The 21,638-nt window shown below is 39.7% G+C and overlaps 1 protein-coding gene across 1 annotated transcript in view; it reads right to left on the bottom strand.

Annotated features, from left to right (window-relative positions):
- The window catches only part of MMRN1 (multimerin 1), a 41,691-nt gene extending 38,187 nt beyond the window's left edge, over positions 1-3,504 (bottom strand). Inside the window, exon 1 of the mRNA XM_030271722.4 lies at positions 2,885-3,504. Coding sequence (XP_030127582.4) covers positions 2,885-3,411 — 527 coding nt within the window. The 5' untranslated portion in view covers positions 3,412-3,504. The remainder of the gene's footprint in view (positions 1-2,884) is intronic.
- Between the last annotated feature and the right edge of the window lie 18,134 nt (positions 3,505-21,638).

Consider the following 21,638-nt stretch of genomic DNA (forward strand, 5'->3'; position numbering starts at 1 on the left):
AGGTTAATTATAAAATCATTTTAATGCGAAGGAATAGGATTTAATTACATTTCTGTGCCTGAAGAATAAGGAAGAGATTTATTATTTTAGAGAAAAGGATATGCCAAATATTTAGCCCTTGTAATACCACATCAGGATGTAATAGAGATAGGTTGAAAGCCTAGCCTAGTTCTAGAGTGCATATGATAAGATGTGGCTGCATAATATTGTCCTCACATAACCTAGGGTAGCAACAGAAAGAGAATTATCTTTGTGATTAAGCCATTAAGACACATGACCTCCTTCAGAAAGGAGTGTTTGGGTAATTAAGTTTGTACAATGGACACATATTGTACCTTGCGGACTATCTGACAGCCTTGTAGACTCTCTAACAAAGTGTATGTATTGGTATTTTTTAAGTTATAAATGTTTAAAAATAAATGCTCATTCTTGTCTTCCTTCTTGTTTTCCTTCCTTGTCTCTCACGGATTTCTCTCTATTGTTGCTTCTGTATGGAGCCTCCTAACATCAGCCTCTCTGCACATATGTTAGCACAATGGGTTGCCATAAAGGATTACAGAGTCAGGCAGTTTCTACAAGGTCACTTGAAAATTCAGGTTGGAGTACAGACTATAACCAAGGAGGTGCTTTAATTCGAAGTAAATTCAAAAAGCAAATTGTTCTTCCAAATTTCCTCAGAGACAGTACACTATACAGCTGTGGAATCTGCTAATCATTCTCTGCTCAGGCTTCAAATTAGTAAAACCTTGAAGAAAACTGTCTTTATTGGAATTCTTCAATATCTTTTTCACTTTATTTGTGATCTATATTAAAAAAACCCAGAAAATATATAGAACAAATTATTTAGGGTGTAGTCAATGGCACCTGCACTTAATAAATAAAAATGTTTGTCTTCTTATGCATATTTTCTTAGCAGTAGCTTCTTTTCATCAGCTTTTTCAGGTTTCACAGTGATTGTTAACAGTCAACACCTAGTCATTTTCTCATGTCTTTGCTGAAAAAGAAAAATGAGTCACAAGCAAGTTTATCATTCATCCAGGTCTAACCCATAAGGAAAGGAAGGTGGAATAGTAAAGTGACTTAGGTCACAGTCCAGGTCATGGCAAAAGTGGAAGGGAAATTCAAAACACCACATCTTATTGTAAAAACACTCATATACAGTCAGAAGACAAGTCTTGTAGCACAAGAATCTTATTGTGAAAAGGACTGAACCACACCTAAAACTATAGATATTTGCTAGAGAGGGAGAGGCTATGTAGCTCAGCAATTTGAGCAGAAAATGGAGATTCAGCATTCAATTTTATGCTGGGGTTTCATGCTGCTACACATTCCTGTAAATGTGATATGCAATCCTGGCTTTATTGCTAACTAGATCAGTGGGCTCCAATATGCACATTGCATAGCAGGTTGCTCCTTGACCATTCATGAAATTAGGTGCTGGCAAATACAAGATTTGTTCCTTTTGCCTCTCTGCAGTTGCAATCATGTGTCATTATGATAAATAAAATACGTGACCGCCTTCACCAGAGACTAATTTTTTGCTACTTGTATTTATATCTCACATAAAAGGTAGAAAGAATAGTTGCTGATTCACAGAGTTCTGCTGAAGATTAATTTAATTGGGATACTGTTCTTGAAGAAAGCTGCGAAAGCCAAAGACCAAGGTTAGCATTGATTAGGATTTATTTCAGTGGAGATGTAGCTATCAGCACTCATGTAAAAAGAGACTCCATTTAACTCAGGTGAACTCAGCCACTCTGCCAAACACTGTGGTAAGGTAGTGTAACAGATGACTTTCAGCACGTAAGGAGTTTGCTAGGAAAGCTGTCTGGAAACACAGCTCCTTTACTGGGCTCTGTCTTCCAAGCAAAGGACTCCTTTCCTTTGGGTTCTTATGCATTATTTTCCTTATGCATCATCCAAAACATGCTCAGGTGAATGGGAATATTTTCTTTCACAAGAAGGAACATTAATTCCCAGCCACACACAGCAAGATAATTGTAGGAGTGATGACTTACTCTACTTTTCTCCTTTCCATGAATTTGGATGTTACCATACGGGAAAGTACTATCAAAAGAAGAAATCTATATTCTGAAAGCCCACTCTCCATAAATACTATGGAAAACAACCAATCCTTTGCATCTTTCATTTTCTACATGTATCTGATTATATATCAGCAATTAAGGGAAACTTGCAATATCTGCAAAGTCAGTGTTAATATCCCCATTGAGAACTGAAGACGTTGGGGAACAAAGAAAATAATTGAGTGTTCCAGAACTATAATACTAGACAGTACAGTTTGATATATTCTATTATGCACAGCTATTGTGTATTAAGTTATAGAGCTTTGAATGCACATTCATCTACAACATCACTTTTCATAAGTTTTTTAATCACAGAATAGGATGTTTCAAATTGTCAGACATTGATGCATTTTGTACATTTAATTGCTTGTATTTTCAATTTAGTGGAGAAGTTTACAAACACAATATTTTTAATAGCTTTAAAATGAAATAGTGCATTTGCAATTTCTTCTATCCACAAGACAAGAAAGAAGAAAAAAATATCAACAGCAGTTTACTGTGCATAAAACAGGGGGCCATCTATTGTAGTCCTTTCCTACCCATATATGATAATGACTTCTCTGCTCATTTTGAGATAACCACCCTAAGGAATAAAACATTGCAGCATTTACTTTGTAAGAAATGTTACAATGGTTTTGCCTCAGTAAATACTGCCAGTTTGGTCCCTTGCTTGTTTTAGATGGCCTTTTTTAAGGTCAAAAAATAATTTTACTGAAATTGCTAGGATTTCTGCCAATTATGCCACTGGAAACTGGAAAAATAAGCAGTACATAGGAGACAAGAAAAAATACATAGCTTACTTTCCCCTGGTAGTTTCAAAGCCGGATGCTTTGGAGTTGGCATCCTGCTGTCTCCTGGTGATACCAGTGCTGCGAGAGGACTGCTTGACAGATGTGTTCCCTGTAGCTGTATCCAGGCTTGTAGTGACCCCTTGAAGGAGAGGGATCTCTCTAGCAGTGCTTTGTAGGGTTGTCCCTTTGCTCTGAGATGAGCTTCCCATCTTGTCTCTGCCAGAGTCACCATCGCCGTGTCCATCTGACTGACTTGCAGGGGTAGATATTGTAGGACTGGAAGTTTTCTTCACTGCTGTCATTCCCAGTGTCTCGCCTGCAGATGCAAAAGGAGGTTCCTGTGAGGCACTTGCTTTGGCAGCTTGAATTTCAGAATGGGGTGACCCCCTTATTGTGGTCAGAGACGGAGTCGAGTCTGAGTGACTTGTCTGGGTTTCATCGCCTTGTCCTGTGGTCCAGAGCTTTCCTAGAGTGCTAAATCTGGTGCTGCCCCAGCGTAAGTGCAACAAGAGAAGCAAGAAAATGATCTCTCTCATTCTGATGGCTTGTAAATGCTACAAGTTATCTCACATTTATTTCCTAAACAAGAAATCCTGTAGTTTCTCCTGGGCTGCTGCTCAGATAGTGAGTCTAGCCAGAGGATGCCCTGACAGCCTTTATTTCTGTAGAAAGGAAACAGGTTTTCGTGTTTCAAAACTGACTGAGGAAGCCTGGTTTCCTGTTTCTGTGGATCCCTCTGCAACCTGTGACCCCTTGGAGAGCAGGACCCTGACAGCATATGTGGGAGGAAAAAAAGAAGTCTGCAGAAGGCACAGGATAAAGATTAATGGTGCGATAGAAGTGTGGAAAAATATGTACTGTGAAGTAATCCCGAGGGATAAAATCTGAAATTATTAGCTAATTTTCCTTTCATATGTACATGTAGGGGCAAGTGACTTATCACATGTGACCTTTGGATGGTTCAAACTTATGACATTGTTATTGGAAAAAGAGTTGACAAAACTGGCATGCTACACAAAGCTGAACATTGCTCTTTTTTTTCTCTGAACATTTATGCACACTGCTGCTAACAGATAAGGAAGAGGTTCACACTATATCCATGTCCATGCCTGGAGAAATTCAAAACTTGACTCAAAACTCAAAGACAGGACCCCGAGCAATATGATTGCAGCCCTCCTTAGAGTTGGGTTCTGTACTAGATGAACTTTAGATGTCCTTTCCAGTCTACATCACTCCATGAAATTATGCTTAGTAGCTGCAAGGTTGAACTCTGCATCCAGGAAAGAGGAGATGAAAGCTTTCCTCCTCTTCTGCCATTCTTCAGCTCTCTGAGAGTAAGTCTGCTTTGTTTCTTGTTGAAGGAAAAGAAAGGGAAAAGACAATAGCTTAAGAAATTGCATAGAGAAATATAATATGACATTTTAAACTGGGTACAAAGCAGCAACAGAATAGACCTGTCAGGAACCATATAGATCTGAGAGGCCATTGCACACCAGTTCAAAAAGCCTCTGGCCACTGACACAAGTGCTGTACTAAGGACTATGTATCCTGACAGATAAGATATCCTGAAAGCAAGCTCACACACCTGCAAACAGAACAGGATCTTCTGGGTGTGCTTCATGTTATTTGAGAATCACCTTTTCTCAAAATTAGATGCAAAATCCCCATTCCATGGACATCTGATGACTAATAGGGACACAGTGGAAAAGCTGGTAAAATCCTTGCATATTTTTTTCAGAAAATACTTTCAAAAAAACCCCAAACCCAAATCAATAAACCCAAGAGCAAAACACCAAACAGAGGGGATAAACCACCAGCTCTTGTTGCTGTCAAATAAATCTCTGTGATGATTATTCCTGTTTAGAAGATTTGGATAACAGTGCCTTGCTTTCAGTTTCCAGGTGAAAAAAATTAGGTGTGTGAAAAGGTTGGGATTCCCCTCTCTTATGGTTTATTTTTCTGTTTAATCATTTTGGAAAGCACGGGCTTCTACTGTGTAAGTAAAGCAGATGCAATTGTATGATACAACACACTAGAAAAGATATGCACTTTCTTTTGGAGACTATTTCCCCTCTCTTTTTTCTTATTCATAGTAAAATCTGTACATGACCTTTGAATGTAGGACACAGGATGAGCAATAATGAGCAATTTGATATAAAGACCAACACAAGCAATTCCATATGGGTGCTTATCTTTTTGAGCTTTATATTTGAGATTTTGAAATAGTACCATTACCTGAATTAGTATTTAGCATCCCATATTTTTTAGAAATCCCAAGACAAAATGAAAGGTAAATTTGTGTTGACTGTATTTGCAACTGAAATGCAAGCCAGCTATAATATAAATACAGCAGCTACATACTGTGTTTATTTATGCAATAAGAGTGTCTAATAACAAAACAAACTTGGATTCTACTTTGTGTCACTCCATTACAAGTGTTAATTCTGCCTCTAAATCCAGAGAAATGACTGCAGATTTTCACTGTTGCAGAAAAAAGTAATGCAGAAGAGTCTGGCTTTTGGTGGTTGTTAGATTTCACTACAACAGTGTTTATTTCCCTGTCAGAATACTCCAAAATTAAAATCTATTGGTTACATTACTTCATTAGCACATGCCTGGCCTTTAGATGAAAATATAAAATTGTTTGAAGGCTGTTTTTCTTTAGCAAAACAATTTTTTCACTGTAAGAAACTCATGATATCCCTTTTCAGATTGTTGTATGCTGGATCTGAATCCCAAGCTCATTATAAGTCTTATTTCAGCATTAGCTGATATCCAGGTGCTGCTTGTCTTGATGTAAACTGAACCCAGGAAAAGATCAGCACTTGGATGCATTTGGTGAAACTCAGAATTAGATTCAAAATTATCCTGAAAACTCTCACTCAACAAGGTGCCCAGTCCCATAAGCATAAATCCATAGGTGCCACATTTTTTGTGTTAGTTGTGTATTCATGTTACTGAAATCCCTGCATGTTGGGCTGGCCTCGTGGGTTTTTCTTGGAAATTTTAAAAATTGAACTTGGACCAGAATCTGGATGTCAAGTTTCCAATCCATATTAAGTTTCCATATCAGGGTCTACACTCATATGTGCTGCTGAACACATATTCTTTCTCTCTATGAGTTTTAACTCTATAGGTATTGGCACATTCAGCAGGAGTTATTGAGAGTCTCTCATCTCCCATCAGAGAAGAAGATGGTAAAAGAAGCAGTTTTCTGGGAGGTGGAAATGGATTGTGAAGATGCAAATGCACTCCTGGGGTTGTCACATTTAAGTCACCAGGCTACATTATATAAAAGAGCAGTGCCCTTCTGCTAACAGAAGAGTTATCCCTGTTCCATACTGCAGAAGAACACAATTTATTTTCAGGGTCACAGCTGTGGTTCTTCAGAGAAGGTGAGCACTTTACTCATGCTTGAGTGAGCTGACTGTGATTTTAGAAACACTTTTATGTTTTACATCTACTAATGGCACACACTCAACACTGTGACTTCAGACAAATCCCTGAACATCTCATTGCATAACCTGAGCCATCTTCAGGAATTTTCAACTCTCCTCAAGCACTGTAAGGAGAGCATTATGTTTGCTCTCCCCTAAGTTACCAGACTGCATAGCCAGCTTGGCAGAGTTACTGTTGATCTTCCAGATTATTTAACAACTTCAATAAGATCACCATGACTACACAGTGATGACAGGCCACAGTCTGTCATCCTCATTCTTCAGACTTCACCAGTAGAAAACCTATTCCCAGTTTTAGGCAGAGTAGTCTGAATCCATACATCTGATTTGTTACCCCAGAACTATTCAGGCCAAGGACTGCACAGCCACATCTCCTCTACCTCTGCTACAACACCTCTAAAACACTGCTCATTCAGTGTGCTCTCTGTCTGCTCAGCATCTGGGGTCACAAGTAATATGGTAAAAAATGAGAGTTTCTATGCCAGCGCTGTGGTTTAACCCCAGCCGCGACAGTCCCACGCAGCCACACACTGAATCCTTCACCAGTAGGATCAGGAAGAAAATCAGAAAGGCAAAAGATTGAAAACTCATGCATTGAGATACAGACAGTTCACTAGGAAAAGCAAAAGCTACACAAGAAAGCAAAGCAGAACAAGGAATTCATTCAGTGCTTCCTGTGGGCAGGCAGGTGTTCAGCCATCTCCAGAGAGCAGGGCCCCATCACATGTAATGGTTTCTTGGGAAGACAAACATCATCACTCCAAACATCCCCTCCCCTTCCTCCTTCTTCCCCACCCTTAATACACCGACCATAATGCCATATAGTGTGGAATATCCCTTTGGTCATTTTGGGGTCAACTGTCCCAGCTGTGGCTCCTCCCAACTTCCCACACACCCCAATATCCCCTGCCAGCGCAGCAGCACAAAAAACAGAAAACACCTTAGCTCTCTGGAAGCCCTGCTCAGCAATAACTTAAACATCTTATCAGCCCTGTGTTCAGCACAAATCCAAAACATAGCCACACACCAGCCACTGGAAAGAATTTTAGCTCTACCCCAGCCAAAAACAGTGAAAGAGATGTTATTGAATAGCTCTTTATTCCACTTGTGTGCTTAGTGCTGGGAGAATTTTGCTTTCTCTTGCTCCAGATCAAACACACTTGTATTTGACATGAATTCTCACATTTCCTGCAGTGCCTCTTGGTACCAGCTGAATGGTCCAGTGGAAAAGCCACTTTGCTTTCCTCTCTCATATACAGATACACAGGGCAGCACTTAAGACAGGAAAATAGGTACCTCAGGATAAGGAAGAAGAAATCACTTCTGCAATCACTCTGCAATGATTCAGAATTCTTATCAGGTTATGAAGAGTTATGAAGAGCTCTAAACACCTCTATGTCAGAAGAAAAACTATCTTTTTCTTGTCATAATGTTTCCTCTGTAAGGTTCAAAAGTATACTGAAGACTCCTGAGCAATACCCATACGTATTGTTTGGTTTGGTTTTAGTTTTAGTTTATTTTATTTAAAAGCTCATATCCAATGTGTATGGCTGGTTAGCATTAAATAAAAGCATGCATTGCAAAATATGTAATCAGACTTAAGGTGGCCACATTTTACAAATTACAGCCATTGTATACTTAGAAAAAAGTATTTCTACATGTTTATTTAGGAAGATCAAATTTTACATCTAAAATAGGTTTCAATCAGTCAGTGAAATTTCTCTAGGTTTGTTCTGATTACGTAATACTGTGTCCCTCTCAAAAAAAAAAAAAAATTATTCATTTGAATCCTAGTTTGTTTAGAACAATAGTAACAGGAGAAATCATTACTTTATGTAAGAAGGACATAGCAGCAGAAAGATTTTCCAGTTAAAGGTGAGGATGTGAAGTTTGCATGGTTACAGCATGAGTGTTTCTAAATGCTCAGCTGTGATCGGGATCCAGCTAAGGCAGAGAGTCCTATTCCATCCTCAGCATCACTCTTGATCAAACTAAGCACACAAAATACCCTACTGTATCTGATTATACCTTTGCTGAAGTATCATGTATTAGCTGTGTTTTCAAAGTGTATTCCAATATATTCTTTTCCTTTGCCCGTGGGCAAGTTTTTAGCCTTTGGAGACATTTTTGTATTCTTTTACTCGGGAGCAGCAGCAGCTGATAAAGGAGGTTGCTGTCTGCTTTGCTCTGACTTCAGCCTATCCTTATAGCAAAGCTGACATCAGATAAATGGCAACTGGCAGTCATCTGGTTACTTAAAAAAAAAAAAACAAACCTCTGTGAGCTCTTCCCTTCGGGCTTTGATAGGCAAATAAACCAAAGAACACTAGGTTTTCTCTAGAACAAAAGAAATAACTTGTTGGTGCAGAGATCTGACTTTGTCCTTTTTTTCACAGCATTGCCTCCCAAGTGTGATGAAGCCACTGGTCTTTGATGACCATTGCAGCCTCTTTTACCAGCCTCAAGGTGATGGTGTTAAAAACCAGTTTAGCTGAGCTAATACGTTATTCTGAAGACAAACCATTCCCATGAGCCAGGTAATCAGCAAGAGACCTAGGAAAACAACAGGTAGCTATAGAGGCTTTAAATTCAACACTAAGAAAAGCTTGGCTTTACCTTCAAGAACAAGTGCAGGCTGGGGACTAAGTAGTGATGCCTGAAGGACAGAAACTTACTGTAAGTACTTTTCATCTGTTTTGGATAGTGTGGATTTCCCACCCATGTCCGCTCTTGACAAAGCTTCTTTAGCCACGCCCAGCTCATTCCCCGGTGTATCCATCCATAACATTCTGTGGAAACTAGAAGAAAGCCAAGACTGTGACAAAGACCAGAGGAGCAACAATTTCCTCTGCTGGAAGTACACAAGCATGTCTGTGCTGGGCTGCTCTCCTGCAGCTAAAGGCAGCTCCACAAGCTGATCAACCTCCATGAATAGCAGTGCTGCAAGTGACTGGAAGAGCAGCATTTCCCTGAACTCTGGGAGCAGCCATGCCCCTTGGTATTGCTTAAGGGAGCTGCTGTGAATTCTTCTGGAGTGTGTACCATACTTGTTTTGTGGAGTCTAGGACTAAGAAACTGCATTGAGCATGTTTATCTCTCTCCTTCAGCAAAAGTAATTGCTTCATTTTATTCACATCAGTAGGGATGAGAAGAGAAACTGGGATGCTTCCACTACACCTTTGGTAGCAAAAACATCAGAATAAAGAAGGGAAAGAGAGGTGACTGAATAGGAACAGGGCATTCAACAGAGTATTTAAAAGGACGAATACTGGTAAGAGGCAAAAACCAGAGAGATGATGACTACAGAAGTAGTGACAGCTATGGAAAGGGAACCCTGTGCTAAAATTTGTGTTTGTTCCATCAAATAAGCTTTCTTAGACCCTGGAAGTGTTTTTAAGTTTTTTCTGGTATGTGCAAAACAAAAAGCCCCTGAAAGTAGAATACCAGAATTAGGCTTGAACTGCTTTGGACAAGGAAGCATCCAAAGAAGTTCCTTTCCTTCCTTATATTGTGTGCCTCTGCTAGGATATAAAGAAACTGGCAAATGTGTGAATCAATATGCATCAAAGCTGCTGCTGACCTCACAAAAAATGAGGTGAGTGTCCAGAGTGAGGTGAGAGCTTTTTTCACCCTTTCCACTTCATTCCTTATATTTCCTGAATATAGCAAAAGAAACCTAGGACTTTTTAGAAGTAGCAGCCAAAAATGACCCATCATCACCCACCTAATAAAATTGGAGAGTCTGTCAAGCTGCACGAGGAGCAGCCTACTTTTAGCCAGTTTGCTATAACTGCTTTCTGCAGAAATCAGACTGAAGTGATAGTTGATATTCCTCCCATCACTATGTTAAAACTGCTGTTTCCATGGCAAATATACAGACTTGGCTTTCTACAATCACACTCTTTTGCCATTTTTCTTGTAGGTATGCATTTCATGGGAAAACATGTCTTCTCCCTGCAAGCAGCACAGTCTGGAGTGAGAGTCATAGATCCTTTAATGGACAGTGAGAACCCATTTGCTTCCTACTAAGGAGAGTGAACGCTGTGTAAGTTATGCTAAGAACAAGGCTTTATGGATCCAATCAAGATAAAAAGCTGCATGTGATTTCCTAAGACTACAGGAGTTCTGCTCATGTTGTTTTGATTTTCTTCATTTTGCTCTTCTGAGACATCTGTGGGTCAATTTAATTTTAATAATTTTATACATGGAATTCCTTTTCCCATTTTTCCATCAGTGAGGCCCCAGAACTGCAACTGGTAGTACACAGATAGCCATTAAGTTCTTCCATTACTCATGTGCTATGGCCTGTTGCCAAACTGTCTGGAATGTTTGAAAAGGCTTAATGGGATAGAAACCTAAAAGGGAAGGTGATAATACGGCTGTAGACATTTCAGTATACATAAATTTAAGTTTATGCGTAATTCTGTCTCCTAATTTTTGCTGCTGTGCTTGAAATTTGTCCAGGTTTGGTTGGATACATGACTGGAGCTTGTTGCTGTTCATAGGGTGAAAGTATGAAATGCACAGGAATAAAAATGTCAGTCTCTAGTTTTTGTAGTGACCATGGTGTTCTAGTTCAGTAGGGTAAGAAATTTGATTTTCTGGGTGTTTCCCAGCTGGCATCTCTGTGGTTTGAGGTGTACTGTATCAGGATATGGTAATGTCTTATTTCCTTCAGATATGACTATGAGGTAAGTTAAGTCACAGAATGGAGCCAGTTCATGTCGAGTATCTCTCCAAAGACTGGAGCAGTCTGGCAGCAGATAGTTTTGTCTCAGATTTGCAAGTGGGTTTACACATGAATAGGTTTGGCAGAAGAGCTAAGGATGTGGAATATCTATGCAAAAGAATAACCTGATTTGCAATGACTGGCTAGAGTCAATTTCCAACACTGATTTAACCTGCTCAGTTTCTCTTACAGAATTGCTTTATCATGTTGTTCTCCCTTTTACCCTACTTAAAGAGATACTTGGGGATTTATGTTCCTTAAGACCTCATTTGAAGGTAGGGCAAATTATCTCCAAATTGACCAGTGATGATGTGTTTTAATTTTCCAGTCAGAAAATGTTGTGTAAGCATGGGAGAAGCCAAGGATTTGTCAGAAAAGAGATTCCAAACCAGCTCAAATTTACTCTTTAATGTAGCCTTTAACACAAGTATTTCAAAATTAACCTTTTCATCCAGACTTTAAACCTCACATTCAGCTGCTGTGTAAATTGCTGCTATATGAAGCTATATTTTGTTTTCCTGGGAAATTTGATAATAGGCAAAACAAATCTACATTGAAGGCTTCTCAAGATCCTCTGATCATGCAACAGAAGGATGTTGCTCCAAGCTCTAGGAGTGAGCCCTCTGCTATTTACAAAGAAGCTTTTTCCATCATACAGAAAATAAATTTGAGAGAGTTTTCTCTGGCTCACACAATTAATTCTGTTCCTGGAAAATTATTTAGCAGCCTTGACATGCCCTGGGAGGAAAACAAAGGGAAGGCAAGATGAACCACTGTGTGTAATCTTCTATTTGAGCAAATGTAGACTATTTGTAGTGACTAATTTTTCCCTTGGAACAAAAAAAGTGAAGGACGGTTGAGTAATGTGTGATGCCATGGCTGCCACAGCTGGGAGTTTAGAGTTGGACTGGAGCCTGAAGTGGCTTCATTTAGAAAATAAAGAGCTTTGAGAGCAAGTTCTAAATCTAAATATACACATGTGTGCTCATGTCTAGCAGCCATACACAGTAAGTGCCAAATGAGAGCTTGGGTTGGAAAGGTGTTTGAAGGATTTCTTACCTGTACCAGTAAGAGGAAAACTGGAGGTTAAGACAGTGTCAAAGGAGGTCAGAACAGGCAGTAATGGCCACCAGCAAATTATTCCAATTGGAAGAGTTGGAAAACCTTGTACCAAGTGTATAAGCATGATTTCTTCCTTCTCAGTCTGCCTTCTTTGGCACGAGCTTTAAAGCACAGGGAAAGGATCATATCAGCAAACCCATGACTTAGCACTGGTCAATTGTTAGAAAGACGATACAAATAGGTTATCAAAGGAAAGCAGGCCCAGCAGCTGGCTATAACTAGCTCTAGTGGGAAGAGAAGAGAACAAAGAATTAGCATATAACATATGCTAAGCTCACAAATGAAAATGTAGCATGGTATCAGAGACCAAAGAAAAAAGAGCAGAGTGTAGATGCTCTTACCAAATATAATATCAATCTCAACTACTAGTCCTGGTTTGAGAAGGGGGAATCAATATCTCATTCCTCCCAGGGAGAAGATGCTGACTGTGCTGTAAGTCCCTGTTCATGGCTTGAAGGTATAAACCTTCATACTCACAGGGACAGTGCAAGGGTGAGCACAATAACAGAGAAAAGGGATAGGTTTTAGGAAGTTTGTGTATATGTAATTTTTAACTGCATTTCAATTGAACTGTGTAAGTATCATTGTAACTGCACCAAAAATAATTATTTCAGTCCATGGCTTAGAGTTTCATTAAACTAAAAATAATTTGTTGGTTTTGCAAGGTGTGTTCCCCTTTTTTGCTCACAAATTTGGAGTATAATGGTGGAGGATTCAGGCAATGTAATCTTTGATATGGATGCATCAAACTGCAGAGCAGAATCTGTTCTGTGAGTAGCAGACTGGAGGTAGCAGGGGAAAACCCATCAGTGTGTGCTGCAGTCCAGGACAAGCCTTGCCAGTAACCTGGGCCACTAACCAGAACTGGAGGGGGAGTTTCATTGGATTAATTTCTGTAAAAAGGCTCACTGTCAATGACAGGCAATTCTGATGAAAAGACAAATAAAATGTAATAGAACGGGGCAGGCCAGGCTGTGCCTGGCTTCCTATGAAGCTCCGTGGTTCCATAAAATGGGTTGTATGGTTTGCTGGGAAATACAGACTTCACATATTTATGAGGCACAGTAAAATGAAATGATTGATGGCTTATTCCTTGCTTTTCAAACTGCTTGAACTGAGCAACACATTTTCCTGTCATGTGGTAGGCTAGGGCCTAAGATGAGTGCTTATGTTTGCATGCAAGCTGTGCTTATCCTCTGCAGTAATACAATTTTTTCTATGAGCCCCATTTCCATTTCTACAAGTTTCCAGTTGTTTTGCCACTGCCAGCTATATTTACTGAGTTTCAAACAGCCCTAACTGATAAATTCCTGAGTCAAAGGGGTGGAAAAAATAGCTTTAGTTTGGGCTGGTGGCTGTTGCTGTGCAAGAAAATATATATATTTAGAGTGGCAGCCTAAAGCCTTCCTGAAGCCATTAAGCAGGACATTGTAGGGTACAGAGAAGAATATGGGAACAGCTGACTGAAGGTGCATCATGATGTTGAGTAACCCACAATGGCAAGCGTGTAATAAATCTAATTAATGGACAGAATTTGTGTATGCTCCCTTTAGAGTGCATCAGCCCCATTCTTGTCCGGATCAAGTGTGGGGTGGCAGAGAACCATGGGTCCCACATCCTGAGTGCTGGATCTCCTTCTTAGGGCCATCAGAAAACTGGTGGGGAGGCTAGGAAGTGACTAGATTAATCAATCATCTTTTCTGGGTTGACCAGGTTATATTTGCATGAGTTTTTCCCACCATTTTACATCATGACTTTATGTTGGTAAAAGAGCAATGCTCAGCCTGTATACTCAAAGAAAAGGAGTAGGGGGAATCTCAGAAGTACAAGTTGCTCTGTATTACTGGTATGTTTCCAAGGGAATTTTGAACTCATCCTCTGCAGAATAGCTATGAGGTTTTGTACATGGGAGGCCAGCCAAAGGATGAAGAGGATGAAGGCCCAGTTACACCAATCAGAAAGGTCAACCCTCTGTATTACAACCACTTGCAAGAGAAAGAAAGCTGGGTTAAAGTTGTAGGGGATTTCCTTTCTAAAGAGAGCAGAGGGCCCAATAAGCCAACCAGGCCCAACCCACAGGAGCATCTGCTGCCTCCCTGGGACCTGGGATAAGGATGTCACCAAGAAAATTCCTAGCCTGGTGCAGCCCTCAGAGTACCCCAATACTGATCTCCTGCACAGGGGACAATGAAGTGGCAACGTGTAGTCCAAGCGCCATCAAAACAGGACTTCAGGGCCTTGGGACATTCGGAGAGCAACAAGTGTCACAAGTTACATTCTCTTCCAGATTTCCAGTTGAAGGCAGCAGCACTGGAAGAAACAGATGGGCTGAGTCTGTTAATACATGCCTCCATGGCTGGTCAGTATTTTGGGGGTTTTGACAGCGGAATGGCCTGCACAGCACCAGGCATGCTGCCATTAGATGGGAGTCACCCTTCCCAGCAAGAGAGGACAGTCTTTGCTCAGGAACTAGCAGGAATTGGCAGAGCTTTAAGCTATGTGTGCTAGGGGAGTGACAGATGTGGCACACAATAACATCAGGGCTGTTCCTGGGGTGATATGCAAAGTGTTAGAGGTTAGGTACCAGAGAGGCCCCTCTGCCAGGGAATCTGCAATGTGTGAGCCACACTGGAGCACACTTCCAGTCTTACAGAGATGAGTCAGTCATTCCTGAGATAAAGGACCAACAGGGAAACAAAAAAAGGCCAATGGGGAAACACCAGGGAAATACCTCAAAGGAATTAAGGGGTATTTCTTTAAGAAGGTGATAAACAGGAGGCTAATGACATTATTTTTTGTAATCTGTGTTGTCCTTGCAAGATGCTCAGAAACAATTAGAGTTCAACTCAATAAGCAGAAAGGGGTCAGGTATATACCTGAACTATGTAATCTTAAGGCACACTTCCTGCCAAAAATGTAACCTCTATACAAATTCATGGAAATTACATTAGAGAAAAAAATCTCAATCTACTCTCTTGTAGGTGTAGAGAAGAAATTGTAAAAAAAAAAAAACCAAACCAAACAAACAAAAAAAAAAAAAATAGAAAATGTTTTGGTGTTTTGGGTTTTGGTTGTGTTGGTTTTATCCCCCCTGTTTAAACCTTGAAACACATTTCAAACTGATTATAAGGCTATTATTTTTTTTTCTTGATAGAGTGCGTTTGAACTTGTACTTCAAGAAGGGTTAAGCCCTTTCTTTGATTGAAACCTTCACAAGTTTGAAGCACAACTTTTAAGAGTAATATTTGTGTGATCACAAGATATTTTTGTGTGATGACTTGGGGGGACTGATTTGTCAGAAAAGGATTGCTAGCACAGAATATGTGCACATGATACTGAAGAATAAAAATCTAACATCCATAAAACAAGTTACATCCTCAAAGTGCATGTATGATAGACTTTAAGGAAAACTTAGTATTACAACACTTTAAAATTCACAGAGACAGTAATTTATAGAAAATGTATAAAGTATGATCAGTAATGTCAGAACTCTTGTCTACAAACTGAGCATTAAACAGGTGTGAAATCTGGCCTGCTGCTGTGCATACTTAAAATTTAAGAACATGCTGATATACACCATTGAATTGAGGGGTCTGAACTACCAGTGTTCCTATACAGAGAAATTATTTCATATAGGCAGATCACCATAAAAAAAATTATTGGAATGTAAAAATTTTTAAGCTTTATCATATTGAAAGATACTGTGGACTTTGGTGAGACTTTTACATGTATAATCATTGTGAATCTTGTTGCTTTAACTGAATTTTGAAGAGTTTAATTAAAAAAAAAAATATAAAAAATCTGCAGTCCTCCACTGAAAACTAGCACCATGTTAATGTAGGATGTGACAGAATCTTTTCTTAGGAGGAAATTTAATACTTCTTAGTTCTGCTTTGGAACTTCAATAGCTTAAGCAAGAAGTTATCCTTTTTGATTGAGGTAAATTTAAAAAGAAAAACCCACACAATTTGGCAGGAGAGTTGCTTGGTATCTGACAATTTTAATTACTGTGGGAAAACCAGGATACAGGAATATACAAATTCTATGTAGTATTTGATTTCCAACATAATTCTTCAGTGAATATTCAGAGTGGAAATGTATGTGGAAGAGGGAGGCACTTCAGATGAAGATGCAACTTGAGAGGTACATATACTGGTTGTTAAGGTAACAGAAGAAGGAACCAGCAGAAATTTTCATCGAAGACTAATTCTCACTTAGCTCAACACATCCTAGCTGCCTAGAGAGTTCAGTATCTAAAAACTGGAAAGAATATAGCAAAAGATCAAATACAGAGATGTGTTAATCCTTTGGAGGAAACACTTGAGGAATCTGCTTGAGTTACCGAACATCTTCTTCAACCACAACATAATGATGTGCTCTTCATGTTCCCCTATGTGAGTCTAAAGGAGAGAGAGAGACAAAGTTCTAACTCACATAGTATAACAGGATAGGAGAGCTAGTGACAGAGCAGAGCATCTCAGAGAAACAGATGCTGAGCTAAGCTTCTAATGTTAATGGCTGTGCTCATGTTTGGAAGAAAGCCTGGAAGATTGCAAACCACACCAAAAGCCTATTCAGCCAAAATTAAGTATACTGGTTTGTCGGATAAAGTGAAATTTCTTCATAGTAGCTTGTATAAGGACAGGTTTTTTATTTGTGCTGGAAACAGGGTTGATTACACAGGGATGTTTTAGTTATTGCTGAGCAGCTCTTACACAGCATCAAGGCCTTTTCTGACCCTCACACACCCCAAAGAGGCTGGGGCTGCATGAGGAATTGGGAGGGGACACACTGGGACAGCTGAACACAACAGACCCAAAGGGTATTCCATACCATATGGTGCCATGTTCTACAATAAAATCTTGGGAAAGAAGAAGGAAGGGGTTGCCTTCCTAATTACGGCATTTCACCTTCCAAGTACCTGTAGCACATGATGGAGCCCTGCTTTCCTGGAAAATGTCTGCACACCTGCTTGTATATGGGAGCTCGTGAATGAACTCCTCAGTGTGTTTTGCTTGTTTGTGTACCTTTTCCATTACCTATTAAAGTGTCTTTATCCCAACCCAGAAATTCTTGTACTTTTACTCTTCCAATTCTTGCCCCACCCCACTGTGGGGGAGTGAGTGAGTGAGTGGCTGCGCAGTGATAAGCTGATCACCAAGCTTAAACCACAGAACAAGGCAAAGCTTGGCAAGACTAAACATGCAAGGAAGCATGCAAGCTGGAGTATTGATCTACTCTATAAATGAGAGTCACTAAGATTTTTATAGAAGCTGCAGCAACACAGACAAGCTAACTAAGCCTTCAAAAGGCAGCATACCCTTGGCTAGAGAGGGCCCTTTTGTTTCCATGCATTACTTTGACTGGAAGCTGCACATCACACTGAGATTGTCAGCAGAGCTGAGTTATGTTATTATGCCTTCCAGAACAATCTCACCTTCCTCCAGCAGACTGAGGTCTTCCTACCTGTGCCTATGCAGAGATGTTGTTGAGAGAAACACATTTGATCCTCACCACGGTCTCAGATAGAAAGAATAAGTCTGTCTTTGTGGACTTACACAGATAGGGTTTTATTGTAAGAAATATTTTTCTCTCTCCTTACAATTGCAAAGGAATACTGAACTGCACCAGGATCCTGCTGATCTATTGATTAACACTTATCTGCTGTTTCTACAGTGAATACTAAATGCATTGCTCGCTTCTTTCAAGCAGCTCTGGCTGTCAGTTTTCTCCCTCTGTGATATGTAGGCTGTCTGTCTGAAATCTGTAATCACAATAGCAGATGAAAAAGTCTCAAACAGACTGTGCCACTAGCACTTGGGTCAATGCTCAATGCAAAATGTCATTTGCTTTCTACATGCTCGGACCATCACCATCTTCAGTGTGGGATTTCAGTTCAATATCTGATATTATCAAATAGTATCTCCAGATTTACAAGAGTGCACAACACAGCTGTGTCTCTGCAACAACGCTCTGTCTGAACAGGATGAGACATTTAAATGAACAAATGTTTTAGATCGCAGGGTAGCTTAAGAGAGTGTGAATGCTTTCTTGGTTGATGAGAAATGCCCTAAAAAGACTGGATCAGGAAGTCTTCCCAGAAGGCAGAAAGATTGTAACTTCTTTTGTGGAGTGGTAAGGGAGGGAAGGTCCTATGGCAGGGCCACACAGCACCACCTGCAGCCAGAAGCCTGTGGCTCCCAGAGCTTGTGGAATGGCAGAGAAGAGCAGAAAGCAGCTCTCTGGCCTCAGCTGGGCCTGAAGGACTTTCCAAAGGACCAAAGTGGAACATGCAGGGCTTGCTTGCTGTTACTCAGAAAGACAAAGAGCCGGTCGAGAAGCAAAAGCTGCTGCCAGAACACAGCAATGTGGGACAAAGTCAGATACAAATATTTTTATTTTTAGTTTGGCTAATTAGTTGGTCTGATCTAACCTGACTTCACTATGAAATTTGGTTTCTTTTATAAATACCTAGCTGTTTTAATGTTTTGATCTTTTGAGACAGTGACAAGATAGATTCACCTCTCATAGCTTTGGCTGACTCAGCATCTATATATAAAGTTAGTTCTGTGGTGCCTGTGAGGAATCAGTCTTCCACAGAGCTGGTCTAAATGGTAGCCCAAATCAGACAGGTAAAGTCAAATGGAGATCACTGAAGTAAGAAATATGAGAGGGTGGTTTTCAGTGACTACACACTAGATATGTCCAAACTGCGAAACTGTAACATTGTGATGAAAAGGTACTGGATGACAGCAACACAGCTGAATTATGAAAAATGTTAAAGAGACTGAAAGGCTGTTCTCAGACTGAGATGGCTTAATGAAGTGTCAAGGTCTCATTTTCTCATTCATACTGCTAGTACTTTGCAGCACAGACGACCCCGTAGAGTAAATGCAATATTATTCACAACAGACAGAAGTAGCAGAGACTGAAACACAATCTTTTAAAATCACGAAATGACTATATAATACACAACATTTCTTTAACATGTTCAGCACAATGATTGTAAGTGAAGAACATTAAAGTTCATTTAGGAAATTGAATGTTCAGCTCAAATGCATGTAATCAGACATATTTCAAATTGAAACTCAAGTTTGCTGATAATTGGCAAATGTCTTTCTTCACCAGAGCATTCTGACATAGAATAATGAAATTTACATTTGAGTCATGGATAACAAGAGGAAATTCTGTTTTATGCCCATCTCAAGTAGTTCTGTAAGTTTTTTTTTTTGGAAACTTCATAAGCACCTGGTAACATGGTATGAGGATGCCAGCAGAAAATATTATTGATGAGTATGCACCACAGGTACAAAGAATTTACTGCTACAGAAATGTCAAATTCTCATTTCACAGGGCAGTCGGTACCTAGAAAGGCAGTGATCTGTGATTATGGGTTACTGTGAATGGCTCATGTGTTCCATTCTCACTATTTCTGAAATTCTTCATCTGTGCTTTATTCCCCTATTGGTGTCTTGTTGTGAAATCAAGACAATAAGCCCCTTTCAGCCAAGAAAATTGTCTGATCATGGCTATAAAAGATCAAGCTCAGTGGGGGATTCATCAGCAGGTATGAATAAAGTGAATGCCAAAATATATTGATAGGGCAAAAGAATTTAACTTTTTAAATATTTTGAATATTTTGTGTAGATTGGTTCCATGAAAAGAAGGTAAATTCCTGAGACACTGATTCTGCACAAATTCTACACCTGTATTTCAAAACACAAAAGGAAATATTTTGTGAAAAGTCATTCTCCAGAAATCTACTTAGCTCACAGATTACCTGCAATTTCTTTCTGGATAAACCCCTCATTGAGATACCCACACAAATTTGACTTGGAATTGGCTGTGGCCTTTAGTTTTGACCACTGCCACCTTGTTTGATGCTTTGTCTTCCCTTTGTCCCTACCTAACTGCCTTGTCTCTCACTGAAGTGAGATGTGAGTCTTTTTCTCCTGCCTTTTGCGCATCACTGCAAATGTGAACACTTCAAACTACTTGTGAATTGAAACAAATTGGAGAGCATAACAGAAATGAAATATTTCTAAGGTAGGAGTTTTTTTCCAAGATCTGAGCTTGAGGCTGTAACTGAAATGGTAATTTAAATTAAATTTGCAAGTACATTTATTTTGTGCGTAATTATGAGGAAAAGTAATTTTTTTCCTAATGTCTACATTGCCCAAGCATGAGTATACATCCCCTTGTGAAGAAATCTGAAATGGCTCCCCACAGTTATTCCATGCCCTGCTTAGTGTTCCGTATAGATAAATGTTAATAGCTCAGGGTGTTGCCTTAAAATTAAGAATCTAGATCAAGGCAAGTTCCTCTATGTTTTGTGGCAATATTTTGTGGTTTTATTTTGTGGTTATGTTTTGTACAAGAAGGTACAGGCCTGTGGGCTGGAGATTGCACTACAATAGGATTCTAAGAAGTGATTCCATGTAATAAATAAAGGAGCCAAAGAAACCAGATCTGATAATAATGTGCTTATAGTGATATTTCCTTTGTTATTTTTGGTTCCCCTGAGTCTGTCTCTGGTTTAATGTCAGCATGAATGGGAATTGAATTGGACCAGTAGTTGGTGTTACAAAAAAAAAATGCTGGCAGCTGATAACAGTGTTATGAGTTTATGTTGATTGGAGTGGTACGAGCAAAAATACCCAAGGGACAACTTGGCTGGAAAGCTAGAATGTAGGAATCAGAGAAATGAGAAGAGAATCATGTGTTGCCAGATAAGACTTTAGGCTTTCCCTATGGGTTAATATCTGAATGAAAACCACCACTTTTTCTTTATGGGATGTCTACTTTCCTTTAGAAATTACAGAAAGAAGACAGTTTGATAGAATGAAGTATGCTCCTGTTTGGGTTTTCCACCTGTTCAAACAGTTTTCTGGTAACTAACTGTAGTATCTAATTAAAGCTGCTGCCTTCCTGGTGCACCTCTTGAGAAATGCTGCCATCCAGGTAATTAATGTGCTGTGCCTGCACTGGCCCAGATGCCTATATTTGCAGCAGGCTACTTTAGAACATGCTGTCTTATCTTTGACCTTGGAGACATCTGGCTTCTCAATCAAACAGGGACAAGACAGGTGTCAGACCTGACTCTGGCTTGGTGATTTCCACTTTTTTAGCATTAGCATTTTCAGTTATATGAGATGCTGATAACATGTTGCATCACACATGAGGAAGGTGATTGTTTCTTTCAGGTAAAATCAATTTATTGGTGCTATGCAGCTTGGCCTATTCAGTCTAGAGAAAAGGAGACTGAGGGGAAACCTCATTGCAGCCTACAACTTTCTTGTGATGGGAAGAGCAGAGGTAGAACACTGATCTCTTCTCAGTGGTGACCCATGATAGGACTGAGGGAATGGCCTGAAGCTGTATCAGGGAGATTTAAGCTGGATATTAGGAAAAAGGGTCTTCACCCTAAGAGGGGTTTTGCACTGGAACAGGCTCC

This window comes from Taeniopygia guttata, chromosome 4 (assembly GCF_048771995.1).
Source record: "Taeniopygia guttata chromosome 4, bTaeGut7.mat, whole genome shotgun sequence".
NCBI lineage: Eukaryota > Metazoa > Chordata > Aves > Passeriformes > Estrildidae > Taeniopygia > Taeniopygia guttata.